This window comes from Leopardus geoffroyi, chromosome E1, assembly GCF_018350155.1.
Source record: "Leopardus geoffroyi isolate Oge1 chromosome E1, O.geoffroyi_Oge1_pat1.0, whole genome shotgun sequence".
Classification (NCBI taxonomy): domain Eukaryota; kingdom Metazoa; phylum Chordata; class Mammalia; order Carnivora; family Felidae; genus Leopardus; species Leopardus geoffroyi.
The window spans coordinates 45,178,594-45,203,483 of record NC_059330.1 but is presented as its reverse complement, the minus strand read 5'-3'; the positions used below and the strand labels follow the sequence as shown (position 1 = coordinate 45,203,483).

The 24,890-nt window shown below is 42.8% G+C and overlaps 2 protein-coding genes across 10 annotated transcripts in view; both read right to left on the bottom strand.

Annotated features, from left to right (window-relative positions):
* Positions 1-752: 752 nt before the first annotated feature.
* METTL2A (methyltransferase 2A, methylcytidine) lies at positions 753-13,001 on the bottom strand. 4 transcript variants are annotated; one of them, XM_045489353.1, is made up of 9 exons: positions 12,849-13,001; positions 12,550-12,641; positions 10,461-10,816; positions 9,339-9,388; positions 8,940-9,000; positions 6,856-6,995; positions 4,935-5,041; positions 2,860-2,925; positions 753-2,045 (listed from the first exon to the last, which is right to left on the bottom strand). In XM_045489353.1, the coding sequence occupies exons 1-9, from the start codon at positions 12,956-12,958 to the stop codon at positions 1,891-1,893; spliced, it is 1,137 nt and encodes a 378-aa protein (XP_045345309.1). In that variant the 5' UTR covers positions 12,959-13,001; the 3' UTR covers positions 753-1,890. The 4 variants fall into 4 exon arrangements, with proteins under 4 accessions (XP_045345309.1, XP_045345311.1, XP_045345308.1 ...); XM_045489355.1 differs by having other exon boundaries at positions 12,540-12,641; positions 12,849-12,974; XM_045489352.1 differs by lacking the exon at positions 753-2,045 and adding an exon at positions 2,052-2,729 and having other exon boundaries at positions 12,849-12,988.
* Positions 13,002-17,280: 4,279 nt separating this feature from the next.
* Positions 17,281-24,890, bottom strand: part of EFCAB3 (EF-hand calcium binding domain 3) — a 143,150-nt gene continuing 135,540 nt past the window's right edge. For all 6 annotated transcript variants that reach the window (XM_045489345.1, XM_045489347.1, XM_045489349.1 and 3 more), the window contains 2 exons: positions 20,460-20,582; positions 17,281-17,755 (listed from right to left, as the gene is read on the bottom strand). In XM_045489345.1, the coding sequence (XP_045345301.1) occupies positions 17,429-17,755; positions 20,460-20,582 (450 nt within the window). In that variant the 3' untranslated portion in view covers positions 17,281-17,428. The remainder of the gene's footprint in view (positions 17,756-20,459; positions 20,583-24,890) is intronic.

Here is a 24,890-nt window from a genome sequence, read left to right as displayed (position 1 = left end):
CCAGAAATGTCACTTGAACCAAATTCATGAGAAAGCATCGACGAACCCAAACGAGGGACAGTCTGCAAGATAGCCTGTGATCTTCAAATGTCAAGGCCATTGAAACACGCCTGGGTTGGAGCGCCTGGGTGGCGCAGTCGGTTAAGCGTCCGACTTCAGCCAGGTCACGATCTCGCGGTCCGTGAGTTCGAGCCCCGCGTCGGGCTCTGGGCTGATGGCTCAGAGCCTGGAGCCTGTTTCCGATTCTGTGTCTCCCTCTCTCTCTGACCCTCCCCCGTTCATGCTCTGTCTCTCTCTGTCTCAGAAATAAATAAAAACATTAAAAAAAAAAATTAAAAAAAAAAAAAAAAAGAAAGAAACACGCCTGGGTTGTTCAGAGTATAGGGGACTGAGATATGACTACTAAATGCAACTTTTTTTCTGGTGATAGGTTATTGGGACCATTGGGAAAACGTGGTTATCTGTGGATGTTTTCAGATTTCTACTTCTGATGGATTTATTTGGTGATAGAATGTCTTTAGTGATAGGAATTATACATGAAAATATGCAAGAGAGTTGGGACATCACCTTGCAACCTATTCTTAAAAACTATTCTGAAAAGAAAATGGACTATTCTTGCAATATTCTTGGTAATTGGTACTTTTCTTTACGTTTGAAATTAAAAAAAAATTGCTTGTTTCTTATCACATTTCCACATGTAATACAATGATAAAAAGCAATTATGGGAATATTTGAGTTGAACATGCAAAACATAGGAAGAACTGAAAATTCTTTATTTGGTAAAAATTAAGAATACATTGTATAACTTACGAACCACCAAGAGGGAAACATGTAGGAGTGGTAACTGAAAAAAAGCAGAACATAAAAAAAGCAATACTGATGATGATCATTTTCAGTTGTACAGTCATGTGGCTAAAATAAAGTTCTCTCAATTCCTTTTGTGTCAAACAGTTAAGGGCACAATAAAAAAAACGAGACAAGTTTGCTAAATGTCAAGATCTTTTTTTCCCATTACTTATTTATTTTTTAAAATTTACATCCGAGAAAAGTCTAGATCGTTTTACTGTTTGAGAAATAGGTTACTTAGAGGGGGAACAGTGTCTAAAATTCCACAAAACTAGAGTTAAGTGGAGACCATGACTAAATAAACACATAACAAGGACATGTTTTGATTCTCTTTAAAGCAGTAATTTTTTTTAATTGTTTATTTTTGAGGGGGGGGGAGGGAGGGAGGGAGACAGAGTGCCAGTGGGGGAGGGTCAGAGAGAGAGGGAGACACAGAATCTGAAGCAGGCTCTAGGCTCTGAGCAGTCAGCACAGAGCCTGATGTGGGGCTTGAACTCGTGAACTGAGAGATCATGACCTGAGCCGAAGTCAGACGCTTAACTGAGCCACACAGGTGCCCCTAAGGCAGTATTTTTGAGTCAGGAAAATATCCAAAGAAAGAGGATTCTTCTTGACGTGCTTCTCGCTGAACGAGACCTTTATTCACCGTATATATCAACTGCCTAGTCCAGATATTTGAACTCCGAAATAATTTAATGCAACTCACAGTCAGATGACACTTTATCACGTATAATACTTCCACATGGAAATAAATTCTTGACTCCTTTTGAATTCACGATTCCCATGAAATTTTAGTTATGATAAATTACAAAATGGCAAGAAAGATTCTTTGATATCTCAAAGTAAGAAAAAACTTAGGAAAGTACATATTAAAGGGCTTCCCAAATCGGAAGCACAATTATTAGAATCTTGATAAAAAGCAACTTTTTCTAGGTTTAAGGTTCAAGTCTGAATCCTTGGACTTTCCCACATCGACAAGACACCACTTGTGAATGTTCTTTTTAAAAAGCTCCAATGAGCTCACGCGTCAGGAGCAGGTGCCACTCAGCCAGCGCTGGACAGAGGAGGCTTGCGGTATTTGCACTGAATCCAGACTCGGTACATGGTCAGCTGTTTCCCTCGGTTCACTTGCAATCGGCGATCCACCATGTTCTGAACCTTTTCCAGTCCAGCCGTAGTGAAAAGTGTATCCAGCTCATCTGGTTCGGAAAAGAGATGTTTACATATTTTCCGCTAAAGAAAAAACATGGTCCACCACTTCCTATATTAAATGGGGCTCCGTGAGACTGTTTTTATTTATGTATTACAAGTGGCTTCAGCAGGGCTGTTTATTTAGAAGTGTAGGAGCAGCTTGGTAATATTAAGTTCATGTTTAAATGGGGGAAGCCAAACCTTCTGGCAAGGGCCCCTTGGAATCCAGAGGGAGAGCCTTAGAGCTGACAGGGAAGAATTTTCAAGGGCTTTATGGACACCTTAAGGTTATATGCAAAATCTCTATGCACGTAATGTCAAAGCCACTTTTTTAGCAGAGAGTTTCCACTATATTTTAACCAACAGCTCAAAGAAGTATGTGGCACAATAAAGGGCCCAAGGATGGCACTGGTGGGGGAGGAACCCCGAGGCAGGGCAAGCTGCAGAGGAGGGCAATTCTGGATTACACCTGGGAGCCGGGGCACGGGGAGCACAGCCTCATTCTGGCGCGCCTACAGGACAACCCGGCTTACGGGGCAAAACCAGCTGCCCTGGGGTCTTGCCAAATGGGCAGGTTTTCCATTTGGGACAAAGCGACAGGGAGGAAGTGCAGACAGTCGAGGAGCAAAGCAGAGGACTGAAGGCTCCTGTAAGTGGAGCCCATGTGGAGAACAGTGAACCGTTCAGGTGGCCTGGAAAGGCAGGAAAAGTCTTCAAAAGGCAGAAGGGGCATGACAGTTTTACTTCCGAGACTGTATCAAGCAACATTTGATCTGGTGTTTGGGGGGCTGTTAGCATGAAGAAAGATGAGCGTTTCCATACCTTGTGTGAAGAAGTAAACTCTAGTACCATCGCCTCTCACGTAGAAATTTTCAGACAGACACTGACCTGTGGAGCGATGTGATAAACATCAGAGAGACTTTAAAGCACTTCCTTGAACTTCACTGCCAATCAAACGTACATCGTGATACCATTTCTTGGGCAGAGAACAGAATCCCTTCTTGGTTGCTCTGGGCACATTGCAGGAATCTTCGGAGAAGAGGACCCCAAGGGGAGTGATCGAAATGCAGTGTTACATCACACATGTGAACCTCAGCCTTCTGTTCTAGAGTTGTTTCGTGTTGGAAGGTGTTTTCCCCCCTCCTTGACTACATAAATACCACATACTCTTTGTAAAACAAAAGTAAACAAATAAAAGCCAAGGACCATAGCGGAGTCTGAGGAAAGGAAACTTGAGATAGACACCATGACCATTTCCCATGTCTGTCCACGTGCCCACACTCGTTCACAAGTACAAGACATACGCTGTTTTGGTTACGGACGCTCTCCCTTCAGCCGCCAAGCCCTCTGACCTAACGTCAATTTACCAACCTGGTACTTCGCCCTTCTGCACCTTCTCAATGCCAATATGATCTTACTTGCTTCACTTCTGCTTATTTCTCTCCAGCTACTCTTACATGTGGGGTCAACTTTAAAATACTTGTCTGTACACTGCTCTTCTCATCTGGGAATGCAGAACGGAAACCCCTCCAAGACCAACAGTAAGGGATCTACCCCACGCGGCAGGCACAAGATTCCCCTCTCCAGAGGCATTCACTTGGTTTTCGAGATTTTGCTTACATATGTATTACATGCTAGTTCTTGAGGAATTCCTGAAAGGACTGTTAGACTGAGTCAATAGCCCCAGTGTGCTCAAAAAACCCAGTGGGCGCCTGGGTGGCTCAGTCGGTTAAGCACCCTGCTTTGGCTCAGGTCACAATCTAACGGCTCGTGAGTTCAAGTCCCACATCGGGCTCTGTGCTGACAGCTCAGAGCCTGGAACCTGCTTCGGATTCTGTGCCTCCCTCTCTCTCTGCCCCTCTCCCACTCACATTCTGTCTCTCTCCTTCAAAATAAAAATCTTAAAACAAAAACAAAAACCATTAATGGAGAAGCATAGCTCTTTTTGTGAGTTGGCAGATTAAAGAAGTGGTCATCTCATCCTAATTTTTGTTACCCTCAAGTTTGTTTTTGGTCATTTAGATATGTTCTTCTGGGAATCAAGTCTAAAATTTTCTTCCCTGTGTTTTGGGTGGGTTGCTAATCTTTTCCCTATCAACGTACCAACAGTCCCCAAAGAGCACAGATAATAATGCAGTCTTTATCTGTTCTATGCACCGAAATTATGGGTCTTTAAACTGTTTTAATGGTACCTTTGGCCATACTTTGTTTAAAATTATTCATGTAATCAAATGTCTTTTCTAAAACTAGCTCTTCTAAATGCAGCGGTCTTGGTTTTAAAGATTTGCCCAATACCTAGATCACACAATCTTCAAAAACATACCACCTCTGTCATGTATTAAATGACTTCATATTGGAACTGTAACTCTAGGTTTCTAATCGATTTCACGGATTTATATATCTATTCGGATGGCCAATCTGTTGTTTTGCTTACAGTAGCAAAATATGTTTTATTTTACTTTATTTTTAAAGTTTATTTATTTATTTGGGGGGGGGGGCGGTGCAGACAGAGGGAGAGACAGAATCCCAAGCAAGCTCCGTGCTGACAGCAGAGAGCCCAATGCAGGGCTCGAACTCATGAACCATGAGATCATGACCTGAACTTTTAAGTTGGACGCTTAACCGACTGAACCCCCCAGGTGCCCCCATGATACCTTTTTTATTTTTTAGTTATTAAAAAAATTTTTTTTAACGTTCATTTATTTTTGAGAGACAGAGATAGAGCACAAGTGGGGGAGGGGCACAGAGAGAGAGAGACACAGAATCCAAAGCAGGCTCCAGGCTGAGCTGTCTGCTCAGGGCCCATTGCAGGGCTTGAACTCACTAACTGCGCCATCATAACTTGAGCCGAAGTTGGACACTTAACTGACTGAACCCCCCAGGTACTCCCACGATACCTTTTTTAAATCGAAGCTGAGCCATGTCGTGGCGGCCATAATCTCGCAGAAGCATCATCCCTCCGGGCTTCAGAAGCCTGCTCAGCCTGTTGATAGCCTTCTGCATCCTGTGGGGCAACAGAGAAGCAAGATCAGGTCTCCTTAAGGACAGGGTCCCTTCTCCTTGTAGCACGTCTGGAAGAGCCAGTGGACTTCGTAACCCTGCTGACACACGGCCCCTGAAATCTTAGCTCCTCTGCTCTCCCTTCAGATGAGAACAGGAGCGTGTGTCTGAGCTTCTGATGTGCCTTCTATGGTCTGCTCACAACTGTGGCTTCGACCCAGTCCCTTCAGTATGAAGAGGCCCGAGGACAACCTGCTTCTGCTGGAGAGTTCGACCATGGGCCAAGTTACACACTCTGCATCTGGCTCACTGCCCACTCCTGCGATTACTTCCCAGGGAAGCCGCCCCTGGCCTGTGCGCCTGTGCCTCTCTGGGCGCCACGCTGAAAACCTGCAGTGAGGACTACTAGTTGGTGGACTCCTCTGCCTGCCCCCCCAGGCCCGAGCTCTTTGTGCGCAGAGACTGTGTCTTTCCATTTGCTGAAGATCAAACTCTAAGAACTTGCAATTTACAGGGTGAGTCAGCATGCAAATGAGCACCTCGGCAGAGAGCTTTCCATTCTGACTGCACTTTCCATACACAGTCCTCGTGGGGGTTTCGGCTGTGCTAACCTCAGAAGTATAAGTGCTACACAGTCTATTTAAATAACTGAATAATGAATTTTAATTCTAATGTTTTGTTTCAGTCCATGTCAGTTTTTAAGTCTATAGCAGTTAAACTTCTGCCGTTTTAAAAAAAATCTATCCAGTAAACTCTACCCTCAATGTGGGGCTTGAGCTCATGACCCTGAGATTGGGTCACATGCTCTACTGAATGAGCCAGCCAGGTGCCCCTGAACTTCTGCAGTTATTAATGTTTAGAAGCATGCCTGGCTTTCGGGCTGTCCTGCATCTGCCTTTATCCACACTCACAATGTCTGTGTCAGGTCCGATGACTCAGTGCCATCCTAAAGGAAATGGGAGCTAGAGAAAATCAATCACTCCTCTGGGTCTTTGGCTCATGCTGCTTCCTGAGGACAGTACTTCATCAGGACAGCTGGTTGCCCATGTCTAAGAAGTTTTTTTGTTTTTTTTTTTTTTTTAAGGGAGAGAAGAGTGCATGGGAGCATGGGTGGGGGTGGGGGTGGAGTACAGGGAGAGAATCTGAAGCAGGCTCCATGCCGAGCGAGGAGCCCCTCAAGCTCGATCTCATGACCCTGAGGTCATGACATGAACTGAAATCAAGAGTCGATGCTTAGCCAACTGAGCCACCCAGGCATCCCTAAGAAGCTTTAACAGCATCTTTTAGAGTTCAGCAACTGACTTTCCTTTCATCTAAACTTTATTTTATGGAATTCTCTTGTAACTGCAGTTTTCCAAAGAACTTAAGCATAAAGGAACACCTGAGTTAAGGTTCACCATAAATTCTGTGTTGTTAATAAGCTTGGTTTACTGCAAGCATTTAAAAAGGCCAATGAAGGGTGACTGGCTAGCTTAGTGGGTACAGTGTGTGGCTCTTGGTCTTGGGGTTTTGGGATCGAGCTCCACGCTGGGTGCAGAGATTACTTAAAAGAAAAATTAAAAAAACACAGCCACTACTCTCCCATTCCTTAGGGATGTTAAACCAGAACGATGACCAATCACTGCAGTCAACAGGCAGAGGTTTAGAGGCTGAAAGAGAAGTTGGGAACTTGCAAATCTAGGAAAAGGGATGAGACACTCGTAACACTTTGACAGAGTGGCTTTTCCCTGCCTATCAGAGGATCCTTCTTACTCAGGGCCCAACTTTGACGAATGCTTTGTTTTTGTTACACTGCTGGTGAAAGGACCTCAAACTTACTTGTCTGGCACAACTGCAGAAAGAACAAATATGAGGATGATGATATCAAGACTCCTCGTGGGCACTGGGTAACTCTGATCTTCATCACACAGATCGTGAACAAAGGCAAAACACCGGCAGGGATCATATGCTGAATTTGTCTGCAGACAGTTGAGAGACACACAGGTTAGAAAATGTTCTCTCTGTCACACACGCACACAGACGCGCACACACACACACACATTCACACGGCCTCAAGGAAATCTTATCTTGCTTTAAGTGTAACTGCAGCTACTGCCCACTGAGGGTTATCGGTCTAATCATGAAGGCACGCAATCTTACTCAAAGGTTAAGATTCTTGAACGATTCCAGAGAGGAGCTTGTGGAATCCAACTGGTACTTTTGTTTATTTATTTCTAAAAGATTTTAGTTTTGGGGCATCTGGGTGGCTCAGTCGGTTGAGTGTCCGACTCTGGCTCAGGTCATGATCTCAGAGATCGTGTCTTCAAGCCCCACATTGGGCTCTGCACTGAGAGTGCCGCTTGGGATTCTTGGGATTCTCTCTCTGCCCCTACCTACCTCGTGCTTTCTCTCTCTCTCTGAAAATAAATAAATAACTTAAAAAAAGATTTTTGTTTTAAGTAATGTCTGCACCCAACATGGGGCTCAAACTTGCAACCCGAGATCAAGAGTTGCATGCTCCACTGACTGAGCCAGCCCGAGGTGCCCTTAACCGGTACTTTTAAAACTAGAGTTCTTCATTCCTCTACTTTTATTCTTTACTCTGATGCAGAGTTAGATTTGAAGACTGGAAAATCATCAGGAAGGTAAGGGGCCATAAGGAAAAATAAAACCCCCATCAGGAGAGAGATAAAACATACAGACATTTAAACATTTAAGAGCAGGATTTAAAACAACTCCCAACTCAACTATACCATATTACATAGACCACAGAATTCTCCAGGAAAACCTATGTCTCTAGATGTGGAAAATTTAACTTTATATTTTATTACCATAAAATTAACTAAAAAAACCCCAAAACTAACTAAAGATAAGCCTCAATATTCACCTGGTCTGGATCCATGAAAGTAACTCCAGAAAGACACAACTACCAATTCTGGAGCTCCTCTGCTACAAGCATTAGACATGATTGTAACAGACACATTTTAGGGTAATTTCCCTTTCCATATCTCTTCCCCAAAAATGTGACTTTATTCCTCATTGGCCTCCGCTAATTCAAACAGGGCAAGTAGATTATCAGCTGGGCTGGGTCAATCAGACTATTCCTGGGGACTTTGAAATCAGGACAAGTCATTGTGGTGAGGCTCTGAGAACCCTGAACAGGGTGGACTGGTAAGGGTGAGCATGCCAGGATCATATGTAAAACCAGGAAAAACCTATTACAGGAAGTTGGTCTGTAAACAGAGAACAAAGGACAAATAGGCACTGAGCTATGATTGATAGGAAACCATGAACTTGAGGGAGGTACTGTGATGGGAGGAGGAGAGGGTGGTGCCATCTTACTGGCTAGTCAACTTGCCTTGGTACCTGCCACCTTTTTAGGGCTCAGTTACAGTCCTGGCTACACTTTACGTCCTTGGGTTGCATGACCTTCTCTTTCTTTCACTGGCTGAGTTTGTCTAGATGTTTCTGTGACTTATAATTCAAAGAATTCTGACTAGAAACAGTCTTCTCATTTCAATCCTTAAAAGGAAAGTTTGGAGAGGTCAGGAGACAGGCCCAAAGTTCCACAGCTGGCCAGTGAGAGGTTCTGTATTCATGTTTAGTTTTTTCCGCTACTGCTGCCTGTAAATCTCTTACTTTCGGACCACATAAGAATAAGAAATAAAAGGGGCACCTGGGTGGCTCAGTGGGTTAAATGTTTGGCTTTGGCTCATGGCTTGTGAGTTCGAGCCGCACACTGGGCTCCATTCTGCTGGTGCGGAGCCTGCTTGGGATTCTTTCCCTCCCTCCCTCCCTCTCTAAAAAATAAATAAAAACTTAAAAAAACACAAGAATTAAAAACATTGCTAGAGACCCTGACTTTTAGAAGACGTTTTCCCCTCTAACCAGTGAAAATGATGGATAGGAGCAATTACACTCACCTGGACCAGTTCTATAGCTGTGGAAGAAAAATCACAACAGTAAACAAAGAGTCCTGGGTCACTGAAATGGGCAGAAAAACAGTAGAACAATTAAGACTATAAAGTGAATTGTGTCTGTTCTCTTTCCTGTGTAGCAGAGGTTAAAATATCAAAGACACCATATATTAACAATGGAACAGGTTTTGAATCTTACTAATTTTCCTGATGACAAAGATAACTTAGAAATCAAATTAAATCAAGACCATTAAAAAAAAAAAAAAATCCAGACCATAAATCCAATCTCCCGTCACCCATGGTGCCCAATAACCACTGTTGCTAGTTTGCTGCAGTAAGTTCTGAGAAACAACACAGCCCTTTCTCCTCTGTGAGGTCACACAGTTAAACTTTAAACACACTTACTTGTTAGTTTGTAAAATCGGAAAGACTGTGTTTCCTACACCACAACCAACCTGCAGACAGAAATGAACTTTTAGTTACAGGATTTTCCAAAAAATTAATTCCTGGAGCTAGATAAATAATCAATAATCTTGCCTCCTAACTCCATTAGGGAAGGTGTGGTGACCAGAGCTAAATAGTACCCATGCCGTTCCCTGACCTTGACCTCAGAAAGTCTAAAAGAGGCAGCCATAGAAGACTTTGAAAGCATGGGCTTTCAACAGCAGAAGGGAGTTGGTATGGAAAAAAGGGCATTGATTGCTTTTACTTTTTCAGTTTTAGCAAACAGTCCTATAGATGAAATATTTTCTTACTGAACTGCACTATATCATTACTGGAAAAAATGCTTCTAATTGACTAAGCTGAAAAATTTATGAAAAGGGGACCACAAATAAGATTAGTCTGGGTGTGGTAATAATAAAAACAACCACCATATACTAAGGACTCACTACTTGCCAGACACGATTCTAAGCCATTTTACATATGTTACCTCAATGTATGCAATCGTCATAACTATGAGGCAGACAGAGAGGCAGAGGTCCCGTTCCGCTTGGAGAGGGTAAGGGACTACTGACAAGGTCATGCAGGAAGTATACTCAACCCTAGGGTAATCTGCTTCTGGGGGAGTGTATAGTCACCGTCTGGCCTCAGCCACACTACCCCAACTAGGAAGACAAGAATTCTCCCATGCCAGAGAAGCAGGCACCATCCCAACTAACCCCTCCATGTTGTAACTGTATTACATGAGAAGTAAAAGACTTTGTCTTGTGACTTGGGACCCTTTTCTAGGTGGTAGGTACAGCACGATGCTACAACGTTCAGGGCAGTACGATGTTTCCAAGTAGCACCCCAGGTGATGTATCTGTGTGCTACAACCACCAAATATCTGGTCTGAATTTAGGACATAACGTTAGCTTAAAAAAAAAAAAAAAAAAAAAAAAAAAAAAAAAAAGGAGGTGTTTCTAGGCCAATATAGGAGTCAAGTCTAGGCATCTTCTTCACCACTTTTGTGGTCAGCCTCCCTAGGCCACCCACGTGTACGACAGCCTCATTAACCCCCTTATCAGGACAATAACGGGGGGTTACCTCGAGTATTCGGTAGGTGGCTGAGGATCCAGGGAACTCATCAGCACAGATTTCCAGGTGATTGAATTTCTGAGTTACATTTTCTTCCACAGGAGCTGTCTGTGTTTCATGTTCAAGACTATTTGAAGAACACTTGTGCTGTTCTATTTTTAAACCAGATCCATCCTCACTGGTCCTACATTCAGGTACTTCACTCCTCTTGTTGTCGGAGGGCAAATCCTCCAAGTGATCTTGGCTTTGGCCTGGTGCCAGCTCTGGGAATTCGGTAAAAAGCCAGTGTCTATCCTTGAAAAACCCGTTTTCGTGGATTTTGTAGAAGTCATTCCAATATTTGTGGGCATTTATTTCATAATCAACTGTAAACATTAAGGGAAGAGTTTAAAAAACCATCTCTCAGGATTTTATTTGTCCCTAATGTCATATACCATTCTGTCTCATTGAATGTCATTTTATACTAAAAGTATCCTCAAGCAGAGCCATAGTCTCAGAGCTGGAAATCTTTTAGTCCTACCATGTACCCTACCTGAACTCCCTCTGCATCCTGTCCTTCTAGGGAGTCCAGCTTCTGCCAGCGAGCTTACTACCAATTCTCCACCCACATCTTTGGGTGGCTCTTAACTACTAGAAAATTCTAACATTAAGCAAAAAATCTGTCTTCTGATCAAAAAGTCCTACTATTTCATTTCTTCTTCTTTTTTTAAAGTTCTACTACTTCTTAGGGCCATACAGAACAACTCTTTTGCATTTAAGGGCGGTTATTTCCACCTCTAAATTTTCTCTTTTACAAGTGAAACGTCCCAGGTTCTTCAGTTATTCCCCATGTAAACTCAATGGTTAAACATGCAGCTCTTCTTAAAATACACTCCCGTCTGTGGCTCTTCATAGAGTGTGGAGCTAAGAAATGAATTCAGTAATACCACAAGATACTAAAAAATAGAAACAAGGCTAAAAGGAAAGGAGAAATGCTGACAAGAGAGAAAAATGTCTTCAGATGAGAAGAGTTTTGATGATAGAGGACAGGAGAGACTCGAGAAGGGTAGACTGTTTACGCTGTAGTCTAAGGTGATCAAGGCAGTGTTAGACTTGAGTTTTGTTTTCTTTTTCTTTCTTTTTTTTTTGTTTTAAGGCTTCAGTTTTTGGTTCTTTGCCAGACCTTGACTAGTGTAGTAGAAATGAATACAAATCTAAGAAATTGGATTTTAGTTCCACCCTTGCTACTACTAACTAACTGCTTACCTCTGGGAAAGGCACTTAATGTCCTGTGGTCCAAGTTTCTTTAACTGTAAAAAGAGGATATTGGACTACATGATTTTCAAAATCCCTTTCAACTCTAACCTGCATTGATCTAGTCTCTGTCAAAGCATGTAAAGTGAGTATTTTGCAACTGGAATCTTCTAATTGTTACACTGAACTGTGGGATTGCTACCCTCTCAGTTTCTAGTCCTACTTTCAATTGTCTTTTAGGAAAAAGGCCCAATCAGTACTAGTTTTAGTACCCAGAGATATTCTGCAGTGAAATCATCCACCTCTCCAGAAGGGGCCTCTTTTTCTTTGGCCAGACTTATCTACACTCTGCTTCACCCAGCTCTCCTCGGCAGAAGCCTTAAATCCTCACAGCCATCACACGAAGAAAAGACACATTCACCAGGCATTGGCTTCCTCCCCCAACAACACTGGGAATCAGATCACTAGAATCTAGCTTCAATCACATTTCCTCAGTAAAAGTGCAATCACATAGAGAAAGCACAGCCTCTAAGCCAATCACGTGACCACACGGTTGACGAAGGCGAGTCACATTAACATGGGTCTAGACAACGTAACTAAAACTTAATCGCTAGAAAATATCAAGATACACTTACTCTCAAATAAAGCCCAAAACAAAACTCCCTGTTTGCTCTAACAAGATTTTAGGGTGACGCCCTTTTCCGTCCTAACCCACCACCGCCCCCCCCCCCTCCCGTTCTACCCCCGAGTTCGGTATCAGTCCAGTAACAAAGACTCTTGGCGGTCTCGGTTCTCTGCCTCTCGTGGACAGTGCGTTCAGCAGTACACTGGCTGCAGACACCACCGAGGGCCCACCTGGGCGCACCTTGCTTCTCCTGGCACACTCGCTGGGTACTGTTCTCCCGGACTTTCCTCTCCGCCGCCGCGGCCTGCTCTTCCGACCACTCAACATTGTCCCTGGGAAAATCAAACGGGCAGCTTAGAAGCCTCACGTTCCAGCCGCGGGCAGGGTGAGTCGCTGGCCCCGGAGCGCCTCTCCCACGGGAGGAGAGCGCCTCAAGCAGGGCAGCGGGACTCGTGGCCGGCGGTCAGGGGCTTCTCGCAGCGCCCGGGGCGGCGGGCCAGAGGGCGGGCTGCAGGCCAGGCGAGGGGCAGGGCGGTTACCAGGCATTATGGTGGAAGACGCGCGCCGGATCGCTCAGGAACCGGCTCCCAAACTGCTGCCTCTTCTGGCCGACGGCAGCAGGCGCGCACTCGGTGTAGGGACCAGCCATGACACCGGAGCCGGATATGCTTACTTTTCCGTAAAGAGAAAACTTCCTGCGGAGCCACGCCCCCTTCCGGAAGTCTTGGAGTCTGGGCGGGAAAGGACCAGGGCGGGGCGGGGCGCGGCAGTCCCCTGTGGAGGTTGGTGCCCGAGCTCCGCCCACTGGGGCGGGGCCTGAGTTGGGGATGGGGTTGGGGAATGGGGCGGGTCGTACTCCGGCAGAATTTCTTCTCGGAGTGGGCTTCCTACTCCCCATCCCTTGCCAGGAGGCCCTAGTGGTCATGCAGGCCCGCAAGAAAGTGGGAGACATTAATTAAGCTTGAGCCTCCTCTCTATGCTGGGATCCTCTAGCAGGTTCCCCCGTTTCCCTCAAAAATTTTAAAAATGTTTATTTATTTTGAGAGAGAGAAAGAGAGAGAATGGGGAGGGGCAGAGGGAGACAGAGAATCCCAAGCAGGCTCCGCAGTGTCAGTGCAGAGACTGATGGGGGGCTTGATCTCCTGAACTGCGAGATCATGACCTGAGGAGAAATCAAGAGTCTCATGCTTAAATGACTGAGCCACCCAGGCACCCCTCCTTCAAGTTTTAAGACAGGAAAAATCACTTTGAGAATTAAAGGTAGCTAGTCCCATAGAGCTTATGGTCAGAAGAATTTGAGGAAGGTAGCAAGCTGGCCGAGGAAATCTGGCAGTTTTCCAGCTTCCATCGTCAGCTTTTTGTAGTGTGAAAAGCTATGAAAAAAAAAAAACCGATTTTTCTGGGAGGAGGATATGAGATGAATTCTGAGAGCGCAAGGTTTATCTGTTTAATCAAATGGAATATCCATCCAAGGACAAGTTAAAAAATTTTTTGTAACCACATACTTTTTGGAATTATCCATATCCGAGCTTATTCACACAATGAGGATTGTAATGCAAACACACATAGTTTGTTATGTTCATACATTTTCAGCCTTCCATTTCTATTTTGATAATTACTACAAACTGATTCTCAAAAGAAAGCATGCTGTCTGCACAAGGTTAGTTGAGAAGAGTTCCAGGAGAGTAATGATTACCATCTGGAAGAAGAAAAGGAAAGGGTTAATTAGTTACTTAGATGGTGCATTACTAGACTCAGCACACTGGTACCCAGTTGTTTCCTTCATTGCAGATTCTTTCCATACGCAAAACTGAAGGGAGCTATGAGAGGTTCTGTATCTTTCTCAGAAAAGAAACTGGAACAGGCCCTAAATCCTCCTTAATCACAAAGAAAAATATGTGAGTGAATTGAAAAGATAAGAGAGTAGAGAATTTGTACTTTATTTGAAAACACTTTTGCCATTCTCATGGTCTTTTGAAACATTTTGAATAAGACCTCCTCTCCAAAAAACAAGTGACAAGGATTTTTATAGTTTCTTGAGGCTGGTTGTTTGACATAGTGGTTGATTTATATGTATTCTTGGCATCTTGTTGTCTCTTCTACACTCGTTTTTCTCCCCACACCAAAAGCTATTCATGCTCCTAATCAACATTCTCACTGCAGAGTTTCTTGCAGGGAGCTCACTCTGTTTTCACCTGAAGTCACTTACTATATTAATTCCCATAACTAGTCATTTAAAATGGCAAACAACTTGGGCCCTTTTGGTGAAATGGGAGAAAAGTATCCTGAATTTTCGTACAATTATCTTTGGTTGACCTGTACAACTCATGTTTCTCCATCTTTTGAAGCACCTGAAGTTATTTTTCTGCAGAAATTTGGAAGACGTGACTCTGAGTCCTCTGTGCTACCAGACTTCACGCTGGACTGTATCTTCAGCAAGCAAAACTTTTCAGGGGAGTTAAGGGTCCCTCTGCTGGTGAGCTGGAAGAGCTCTTCTAGCTGGGTGGCATGGGTTCAAAGCCTGAAAGGTTAACAACTCTCAGTCTGGATCATTGCCTTGGGTGTCAACCTGGGACGTGGGTAATTATTTCATGCTTTTCTTTAAGTTCCAGTCAGTGGAAATTCCGGTCTGTGTAAGCGTGTGCTCTGGAACTGAAAGTGGGGGAAGGGACCCTGGTGTCCTGATTTGCTCTCCTTAAAGTTTCACAGAACATGTACCAGGCCTAGATAATTGAATAAGCCGATTTAACAAATTTAAACAGCCTTTTGTGTTTTTTTTCTTATTGCAAAATAAATATGTTTATTGTAGAACATTTAGACAAAAGAAAAAAAGAAACTACCCCATTCCATCCTTAATTTAACCCATTAAATACTTTGGTTTAAAAAAAAAACAACACTGGTGTATACCTCCCAGTCTTTTTTTTTTTCTTATGTATTTATAGAAGTAACTTTTAAATTACAATAGTTTCAGAACTGCTTTATGCCCTCTTATTTTACAACTTCATTGAGGTATAGTTTACATGTAATTAAATTCACCCATTTTAAGTGTACCGTTTGATAAGTTTTCATAAAAATCTATATTTGTGCAACTACAATCATAATTAGGTTCTAGAACAATCCCAGACAGCCTTCTCATGGCTCTGAGCAGTTGTAGCCTATTTTATAACCTGATGATAGTTTGTAATATCATTCTTTTGTTTGAATGGTCTTTTCTAACATCATTTTAATTTATAGAACTGTACCATGACTTACTGGACGTTTAGGCAACTTTAAAATCCAACACGATACACATCCTTGTAACTAAATCATTTTGTATATTCATGATTATTTCTTTAGGAATAATGTCTAGAAGTGGAAGTAGTGAGTCAGTGGTTATAATTAGCTGGATTACTAAGCTGTGAGGTCAGGGCATTTTATCTGTTTGTTCACTGTTATATCCAGGTCCTAGAACAAGGTCCAACACATAGTATGCAACTCAATAAATGTTGAACAATGGGTGCCTGTCAGTTAAGCATCCAACTTTGGCTCATGATCTCACTGTTTGTGAGTTCAAGCCCTGCGTCAGGCTCTCTGCTGTCAGCACAGCGCTTGTTTCAGATCCTCTGTCCCTCTCTCTCTCTGCCCCTCCCCCCCTTGTTTGCACGTGCTCTCTCAAAAATAAACATTAAAAAAATAATTGTTGAATGAATGGCTGAGTACCTATTGCTATACTGACAAGATGCCAGTTTATACTGTCACTACAGTATGTGACAATTTGATAGAAAGACTGTGTTACTGTACATTTTAGATTTTCCAGGACAGATATGCTTAAAAATATTCTTTCCTGTTATCTCATTGATCCAAGAAAATATTTCAGGAATTCTAATTTTGGCATCCAAATTATGTCTCTTAGATTGCCTATTACGGTCATAGCCATACCAAAAAAAGAAAAAAATCTGTCAAACCATAAATCTTATTCTTCAGGTAAGAAACATGGCCACTTGTCAATAAGCTTCTTTTTCTCAACATCATAACATTGTAAAGAATGGCAAATATATTTATACAGTTTTGACTCTTCAAGGTAACACAAATTTACTTCAAGACTGTTTCATTAAATAGTGCTAGGAGACTTCACTATTTTCATTGCTTTTTTCTGGCATGTTATGATTTTATATTATAAGCCACTGTCCCCATCAATGTGAAACATGTTTTTTCCTTTTTCTAACAGGAAAAAATAATGTAATGGATGATATACACCTAAATGTGATTAAAATAGTAAATTTTGTGTGTAGTTTTCCACAATAAAAATTATAACTACCAAACGTGTAATATAGTCTCATATGTGCATCTTTATTAAATGCATTAAAGAACAAGTGTAATGGATGAGATAAACTTTAAAAAAAAATTTTATGTTTATTTATTTCTCAGAGAGAGAGACAGAGCATAAGCAGAGGAGGGGCAGAGAGAGAGAGAGGCAGAGAATCTGAAGCAGGCTCCAGGCACTGAGCTGTCAGCACAGAGCCCGACGTCCTGCTTGAACCCAAGAACCGTGAGATCATGACCTGAGCCGAAGTCGGATGCTTAACCGACTGAGCCACCCAGATGCCCTGAAAACAGCATCCCTTTTTAAAAGGTATCCAAGAGATCAGCCTGAAGATGTGTTAGGAACACCCAAATTTAATCAAGATTCCCTGGGAGATGGTGATATTATTCCCTGGAACTGAAGGATCATTGTCATCTGCTGTCTTTGGCCTCTTTTACAAATAATCAAAAAACTAGTGCCACTTACAGTCACATAAACTAAGAGGCACGTTACAGGGAGAGCCCCTAGGGGCTCACAGAGGCCCTTAAGGTAAGCGCACATCTCAGGTTTTCTCCTCGTGCCCAGGCCGTTTTGAGCCAGGTGGGGGCAGCAGAGTGCAGTTGTTTGCTGGGGGAAAAAAACCACATGACCTCTATTTACTAGGTAAGAATTAGGAAAGGGAAACCACATTATGACTTAAACTTTTTTACTGGTCAGAATTCAAAAGATGTCAACATTTCCAGCTGCTAAGAATGTACTAGACAAAAGCAAGAAACCACAATTTTGATATCTATGAAAAAGTAGTTTGCAGTGAACTATTTAGAAAATGTAGAAATCTCATCGTCGAAACCCTTTGAAACCTTTCCGTTTTCGTTTTCTTCCTGTGTCTGTGTCACATTCACTGATATCCGAGGAAGAAGAGAATACAGAGTTGTGGAAGGTATGCCTATTCATGTAGGCATCATATAACCTTAAGTCCTTTGGTGAAAGTAATTCTTGGCAAACATTCCAGGACCATGTGTAAGTAGAAAAGGTATCATAAAAGGACTCATTTTTAGTGTCTATTCCAATCAAATCCCCTCGGATCTTCTGCCAGAGGTTTAGCATGTCTTTCCGGTGCTCCAGGGCAATTCCCAAGTTATAGGTATCTATAGCTCTCTTCACCTGCAGTGAGAGAGCAGAAGTTGGCAGTAGTTACCTTAACATATCTTTGACTTATGGATCACAATTCTAGATATCCTAAGAGTTACATTCCCAGGTTGGTTGAACATCACTGAGTTTACACATTGGTAGGACCTTTTGAGGACACCCAAGTTAGGAGTTGATGGACAATCCAAATGTATGATTTGGGAATAATGAGAGAAGAAATGTTATGAGAATATTAAAAACACAATAGACTAAAACAAGGAGGAAATGGGGGATGGAGACAGGCTCTGGATATAATAGGAGTGCCGAGGATGGCACTCAATCCAGTTTAGGACAGGGAGGGAGAGATGCTGAGTAGTTCCTCAAGGGTTTGGCCAGACTGAGAGAGTCACTGGTGATGGGAAGGAGTTTCAGGGACAGGAGATAGCAGAAACAAGGGAACAAAGGCCTCTGGAATTGGTAGAGGCACAAGCACGTTGGTGTCGCTAAAGTGTCAGGTTTTGAAAGTGGGAGGGAAGGAGTGAAGGAGATGAGGCAGGCAAAGCACTGTGCTGTACTGGCCCTTAGACTTGATCTCAGGGAGGTTGGGAGAGCCCTTTCCTCAGTGAAAATCATGCTGTAGTGAGCCACTCTTCCTTCCCTTGTCTTCCCTTCCCTTCCCCTTCCCCTTCCCCTTCCCCTTCCCTCCCCTTCCCTTCCCTTCTTAGTAATTTCTCCACCTAATGTGGGGCTCAAACTTAAACCCTGAGATCAAGAGTGGCACACTCCACCGACTGAGCCAGTCAGGTACCACAATTACCACCTGTTTCTGACGGAAGGGAGATAAGTCTCTCAGAGTGTGGAGCAGAAAATAGAGTTGAAAAATCCTGCCATTGTTGAGAGGGAAGCATTCGTTCTTAAGCAGGACAGGGGCAAAGCTGGATCTTTATGTTAGATCATGAGCAGCTGTGTGGAGAGTGGGTGGAGGGGAGCAGCTGTGAGGTAGGGATAGGAGGTTGGGGGGTCCAGGCAAGACCTAATGAGGGCCTAGTGAAGGCAGTAGTGATAGGATGGGATGAAGGAGACAGATTTGAAAATTTTTCAGGAGAACAAGAGTAGCCAGATTTGGTTGTAGGTGGATGTGAGGAGTGAGGACAATTCACAAATTAAGGGTGACTCCTGGCCTTCTAGTTTCATTGACTGGGTAGAGGGTGGTATCAGCAGCTGACATACGGAATCCCCAAGGAAGAGCCCGTTTGATGCAGATGACGAGTTTGGTTTGGACTGGTAGAGTTAGATAGGCTGAGACAGTGAGGTAAAAATGTTCATCAGGCAGCCAATGAGCTAAGGTGAAAGTACTGGAAAGAAGTCTAGGCTAGAGACAGATTTAAGAGTTATCTGTGTATAGGTGGCAGCTGAAACAAGAAGGGTAGATTGAGATAGTGCAAAGAATGCTTTCCCTGGCTTTTCCTTCACTTAACGCAGAGATTCCCAAAGTTCTGTTGTGACTGGTTTACAGGTATGCCAATTGACTGCCTTCCTCAAGCTCCTTAGCCCTTGGGGCAGCCGGTACTCTGGGTTGGAGGCCTCCGGCTATAAGGAACCTCCATTTATTCCAGCATGAGTATGTGCCATGATGAGACAGAGGTCGGGAGCCCACTCCTTTGTGTTCTTGTGGCGTCCAGTGCCGACCTCACCTGTTGTTTCACTTATCCCCATGTATTACTACTGTTTATTTCCTTCTCACCCTCACTCCAAGCTCATGGAGGGCAGGAACTCTGTTTTTTCCTCCCCCGTGGTATCCCGTAAACCTAGAACTTTGTTAATAATGTATAAATATTTACTGAACAAATGACCGGACGAGTGCCTATAATGGGAAGAGCAGTAGGAAAACGAAGAACCATCAAGACTGAAGGGATGAACATTCAGGAAAGAAAAGCGAGAGGAAGGGACACAGAGCTGCAAGATGCAGTACTGTAAAGGCCAAGGAAGTGGAAACCATCCAGGAGACCTTGATCATTTGTGCCACGTGCAGAAGAAAGGCGGCATGAAATACATATACCCCAGTCTGTCTCTGTGGAGTATAAAAGCTGCTAAGATGTCACGGCACAAAGGTAGTCAGGGAGCACAGAGTTATGGTTAAAAGTGTGGATTCCAGAGCCACACGGCTCATGTTTCTAATTCTGGCTCTATTCCTCTATTCCTTCTGCCTTTAGACAAGTGAACCTCTCTGTGCTTATCTCTAAAATGACAAAGAACCATAACAGCACCTATCTGGAAGCACTGTTGTGATCAGTAAATGAATTAGTACCCGTAGAGTACTTGTGGAGCACCTATATAGCACCGTGCTTGGCACCTGGCAAGTGCTCTTGAACTATCCTTTTAGCTGCTGTAATCGAGATGCTTTCACTCATCATGGTTCCCTCAGTACACCCCCCTCACCATGACAGCTGGCTGCCTTACCTAGTTGCTATTTCCAGCATGAAACAAATGAATGTCCCAGAAGCGATGTTGGGTATGGTTCCATGGGTGATTAGCAGGATGAATTATAACAGTTAACATTTGAATCCACTTGATTATAGAGCAAGAAGCGTCATTGCCATGGGTAAAAGTGAGAAATGAACTTGTCTTGTTTTAAAGACACAGAGCAGAAAAAATGACGCTGGGGTTTATGGTTGTAGTATTGAAATGGAAAATATTCTCATCAGTGCTTTCTGAGAAGGTGCCAACAGTGAATACTCACGGGCTGTTTAATAGCTGCCGCATCAGTCACTGTCCAATTCTTCTTCTTTTTGAGCATTTGGTCAATGGCCAGGATGTCAGTAGGACAGCCTGAGACGGGGTCAATAGGCTTTATATTTGCTGCCTTTATACACAGTTAAAAAAAGAAGGTTAGTGATATATTTTGGGTTGAATTATACAACATAGACATAATAAGGAGAAATACATTGCATTATGAAGGGGTTTGTGTATGATACAGAAGGTAATTGCTAAGCCACTTGTCAGTTGTTTTGGGCTACATGGTATGGTGCCATGTGTAAATGAGCATTTAGCAAATTTTCTTTCATAATGATGAAGCCTACTCAGAAGTATAGACCAGAAGATGGGGCGCCAGGGCGGCTCAGTTGGTTAAGCGCCCGACTCTTGATTTCACCTCACGTCATGATCTCACACTGAGTGAGTTCGAACCCCGCGTGGGGCTCTGTGCTGACAGCGCGGAGCCTGCTTGGATTCTCTGTCTCCCTCTCTCTCTCTGCCCCTCGCTCACACACACACACGCGCTCTCTCTCTCTCTCTCAAAAATAAATAAATAAACATTAAAACAAGAAGAGATGGCTTATGTGTGGAATGGATATGGAAGGTAGAGAGGAGCCAACTCTACTTTCACCAAATTTCCCAAGCCATCACCAAGCTGAAAATGAAGATGGTGCCCTCCACAGATGACAACCTACAGTACTTCCAAACTTCCCATGGGGAGCCAGTCATCCATTTTCCCTGCTCCTGGGCTGCTGAACAATGCTGGCAGAAATCACGTAAATATGCTCATTGATTTCTTTGAAGACGTGTATTACCCAGTCTCATTCAGGCCCGTTGTACCGCCTGCCATTACTTTTCTTCATTTGCCGTTAACTCTCTTACAGCCCTCAGAGCAGTCCTCTTAGTGGCTGCTGGAAAACCAGGTCTGCACACTCCCTCAGCTACCGATCTTGTCTCTCCAGGGCTGTCTAAGATACATTCTTTTCACTCTTCTTTCCACCTTAGGATTTCTCCATCTTGTAGCCTGATTTTTCCTCTTTGCCTCTTCAATGTGAGAGTTTTTCCTGAATATTTATTTGCTCCCTGGACCATTTTCTTTCAATTTCCCTTGTTCCAGAGCTGGCTTCGTGGGTGTGTGATCTGTACAATCACACAGGACCACGTACTTAGAAGGGCCCTGAGTTTGGTTTACTGTTCTGCTGTTGCTGTCTTTAAATTCTTAGTGATTTTTGGACAAGGGGGCTCCACATTTCCATTTTGCACTGGGCTCCACAAATGGCATAACCAGTCTTGCCCCTCTCCTACAACTTCAGTTTCTCTGCCTCGGGCAGTGGTTGTCAGCTTTGGCTGCATGTTGGAACTTTAAAAAAATGCTGAAGCTTAAGCCCCATCCCGAGATCTGATTTAATTGGTTAGGGTTGTGGCCTGGGCACAGGGCTGTTAAAAGCTCTCCTTGGTGATTCCGTTGTGTAGCCAGGATTGAGAACCATAGCTCTAAGGGCTCTTCCTCCTGGCTACTAATGTGCTCAAGTTCCCCATGTCCGGAAACAACTTTTTTCTAGATTCTGATTCTATATTAAGCTTTAGTTCCATGTCTCTTTTCCTTAACAGATAAGAGTTTTTTGTAAGATGAGTTGATTTCTTCTTCTTTCTTCTTCTTCCTTCTTCCTCTTTCTTTTTCTTTCTTTCTTTCTTTCTTTCTTTCTTTCTTTCTTTCTTTCCTTCTTTTCCTTTTCTTTTCTTTTCTTTTCTTCTTTCCTTTCTTTCTTTTGGTCTGTTTTATCAGTTTCTAGAGATGCATGATAAATATCTCCCTTCTTTCTTCTTTCTTTCCTTCCTTCCTATTTTCTTTTATTTTTTCTTTTCTTTCTCTCTTTTCTTTCTCTTTCTTTCTTTCTTTCTTTCCTCTTTTCTTTTCTTTTCTTTTCTTCTTTCCTTTCTTTCTTTTGGTCTGCTTTATCAGTTTCTGGAGATGCATGATAAATATCTCCCTTCTTTCTTTTCTTTTCTTTCTTTTTTCTTTCCTTCCTTCCTATTTTCTTTTATTTTTTCTTTTCTTTCTCTCTTTTCTCTTTCTTTCTTTCTTTCTTTCTTTCTTTCTTTCTTTCTTTCTTTCTTTCTTCAGTTTGCTTTATCAGTTTCTGGAGATGCATGATAAATATCTCCCACTGTGATTATGGGTTTGCCTATTCACTTTTTTAGCATGCATAGTGCCTTTAAAAAGTCTAAAGTTAATCCTTACAATTCTGTTAACTGTTATCTGTCAGTTTGCTAGGTACACACAGGTTCAGGATAGTTATATCTTTCTGAAGATTTAAAAAAAAATTTTTTTTTCAACGTTTATTTATTTTTGGGACAGAGAGAGACAGAGCATGAACAGGGGAGGCGCAGAGAGAGAGGGAGACACAGAATCGGAAACAGGTTCCAGGCTCTGAGCCATCAGCCCAGAGCCCGACGCGGGGCTCGAACTCACGGACCGCGAGATTGTGACCTGGCTGAAGTTGGACACTTAACCGACTGCGCCACCCAGGCGCCCCTCTGAAGATTTTTAAAAGTAATTAAATAGCATCTTTATCTTTAGCTATGTTTTCCTTAAATTTTACTTTCCCTATGCTAATATATTGATACCAGCTCTCTTTGATTTGTATTTGCCTGATTTATCTTTTTCAGTCTTTTTACTTTCAAACTTTCTGTGTTGTATTTTAGGTGTGTCTCCTTTAGAGAACATATATCTGAGAATTATTAAAAATCAGTCTCAGTGTCCCTTTTTATTTTAAACTTGAAAGATGATCCGTTGTCTATGTATTTTTCTTTTTCATCCTTGTTTTTTTATTTTATTTTTATTTTTTTTTTTTAAATTTTTTTTTTTCAACGTTTATTTATTTTTGGGACAGAGAGAGACAGAGCATGAACGGGGGAGGGTCAGAGAGAGAGGGAGACACAGAATCGGAAACAGGCTCCAGGCTCCGAGCCATCAGCCCAGAGCCTGACGCGGGGCTCGAACTCACGGACCGCAAGATCGTGACCTGGCTGAAGTCGGACGCTTAACCGACTGCGCCACCCAGGCGCCCCCATCCTTGTTTTTTTAAACTAGTGTGTTTAATCTTTTGTTGTGATTACTGACATACTTGGATTTTTCTATTTTTAAAAATTTTTTAAAATATTTATTTAATTTTGAGAGAGAGAGAGAGACAGAGCATGAGCGGGGGAGGGACAGAGAGAGACAGACACAGAATCGAAAGTAGGCTCCAGGCTCTGAGCTGTCAGCACAGAGCCCAACATGGGGCTGGAACTCACAAACCACGAGATCATGACCTGAGCTAAAGTCAGATGTTTACCTGACTGAGCCACCCAGGCACCCCATCGGCCTATTTTGTTTTGCATTTTCTATTATCCCATGTTTTCTCTTTTTTCTTATTCTTTTTTCCTTCTATTTGACAATTATTCGTTTTAATGATTATTCATTAACTTATTTATGATTCATTTTAGTGATTATCCTCACATTTTTAACACTCAATTTTATTTTTGAGGCAGCATGAGCAGGAGAGAATCAGGGAAGAGAGAGAGAGAGAGAGAGAGAGAGAGAGAGAGAGAGAGAGAGAGAATGGGAGAGAATCTTAAGCAGGCTCTATACGCAGTGTGGAACCACATGTGGGACTCCATCTCACGACTGTGAGATCATGACCTGAGCTGAAGCCAAGAGTTCAACGCTTACCTGACTGAGCCATAGAGGTGCCCCAACACTTATAATTAATTTAACAAATTATAGATTTGACCAGTATCCTAAGTCTCTACTCAAACAATAAAATGAACTTAGGAAGCTTTAATTCTGAGCACCACCCTTCTCATCTCCCATGTCACTGTGCTGTAGAGTATTTTAGCTCTTGTTTAGTACTCCCCAAAACAGTTAATTCTTTTTTATTTCCAATCTTTAGGAGTGTAAAACATACATATGCTTCAAAAATCAGAGTATGGTGAATATACACTGTGATCTCCTTGCCTCTTCTGTCTCCCAGCCCCTTACTTTCTCTGTCTGTAGGCAACCAATGTTACTATTCTCTTGGATTTCCTTCCAGAACATTTTACAAGAAAAAAGTATATGTACATACTTTGTATTTATTTATTTTTCTCCTTTTTATACAAATAGCAGTGTATTACACATACTGTTTCATATCCTTTTCCTTTTGGAGATCTTTTACATCATCACACAAAGAGTTTCTTAAGTCATTAAAATGGCTGCAGGGGGCACCTGGGTGGCTCAGTCAGTTAAGCATCCGACTTCAGCTCAGGTCATGATCTCCCAGTTTGTGGGTTCGAGCTGCACATGGGGCTCTCTGTTTCGGATTCTCTGTGTCCCTCTCTCTGCCCCTCCCCTGGTCGTGCTCTCTCTCTCTCTCTCTCTCTCGCTCTCTTTCTC

Excerpts from the sequence above, each read along its gene's own strand:
- METTL2A (XM_045489352.1), bottom strand. The coding sequence starts at position 12,958 with ATGGCTGGTCCCTACACCGAGTGCGCGCCTGCTGCCGTCGGCCAGAAG. Across the intron at positions 9,001-9,338 it reads CCGATTTTACAAACTAACAA|TGACCCAGGACTCTTTGTTT; the intron begins GTAAGTGTGTTT and ends TGCCCATTTCAG. Across the intron at positions 5,042-6,855 it reads TCTGCAGTTGTGCCAGACAA|GATGCAGAAGGCTATCAACA; the intron begins GTAAGTTTGAGG and ends GTTGCCCCACAG.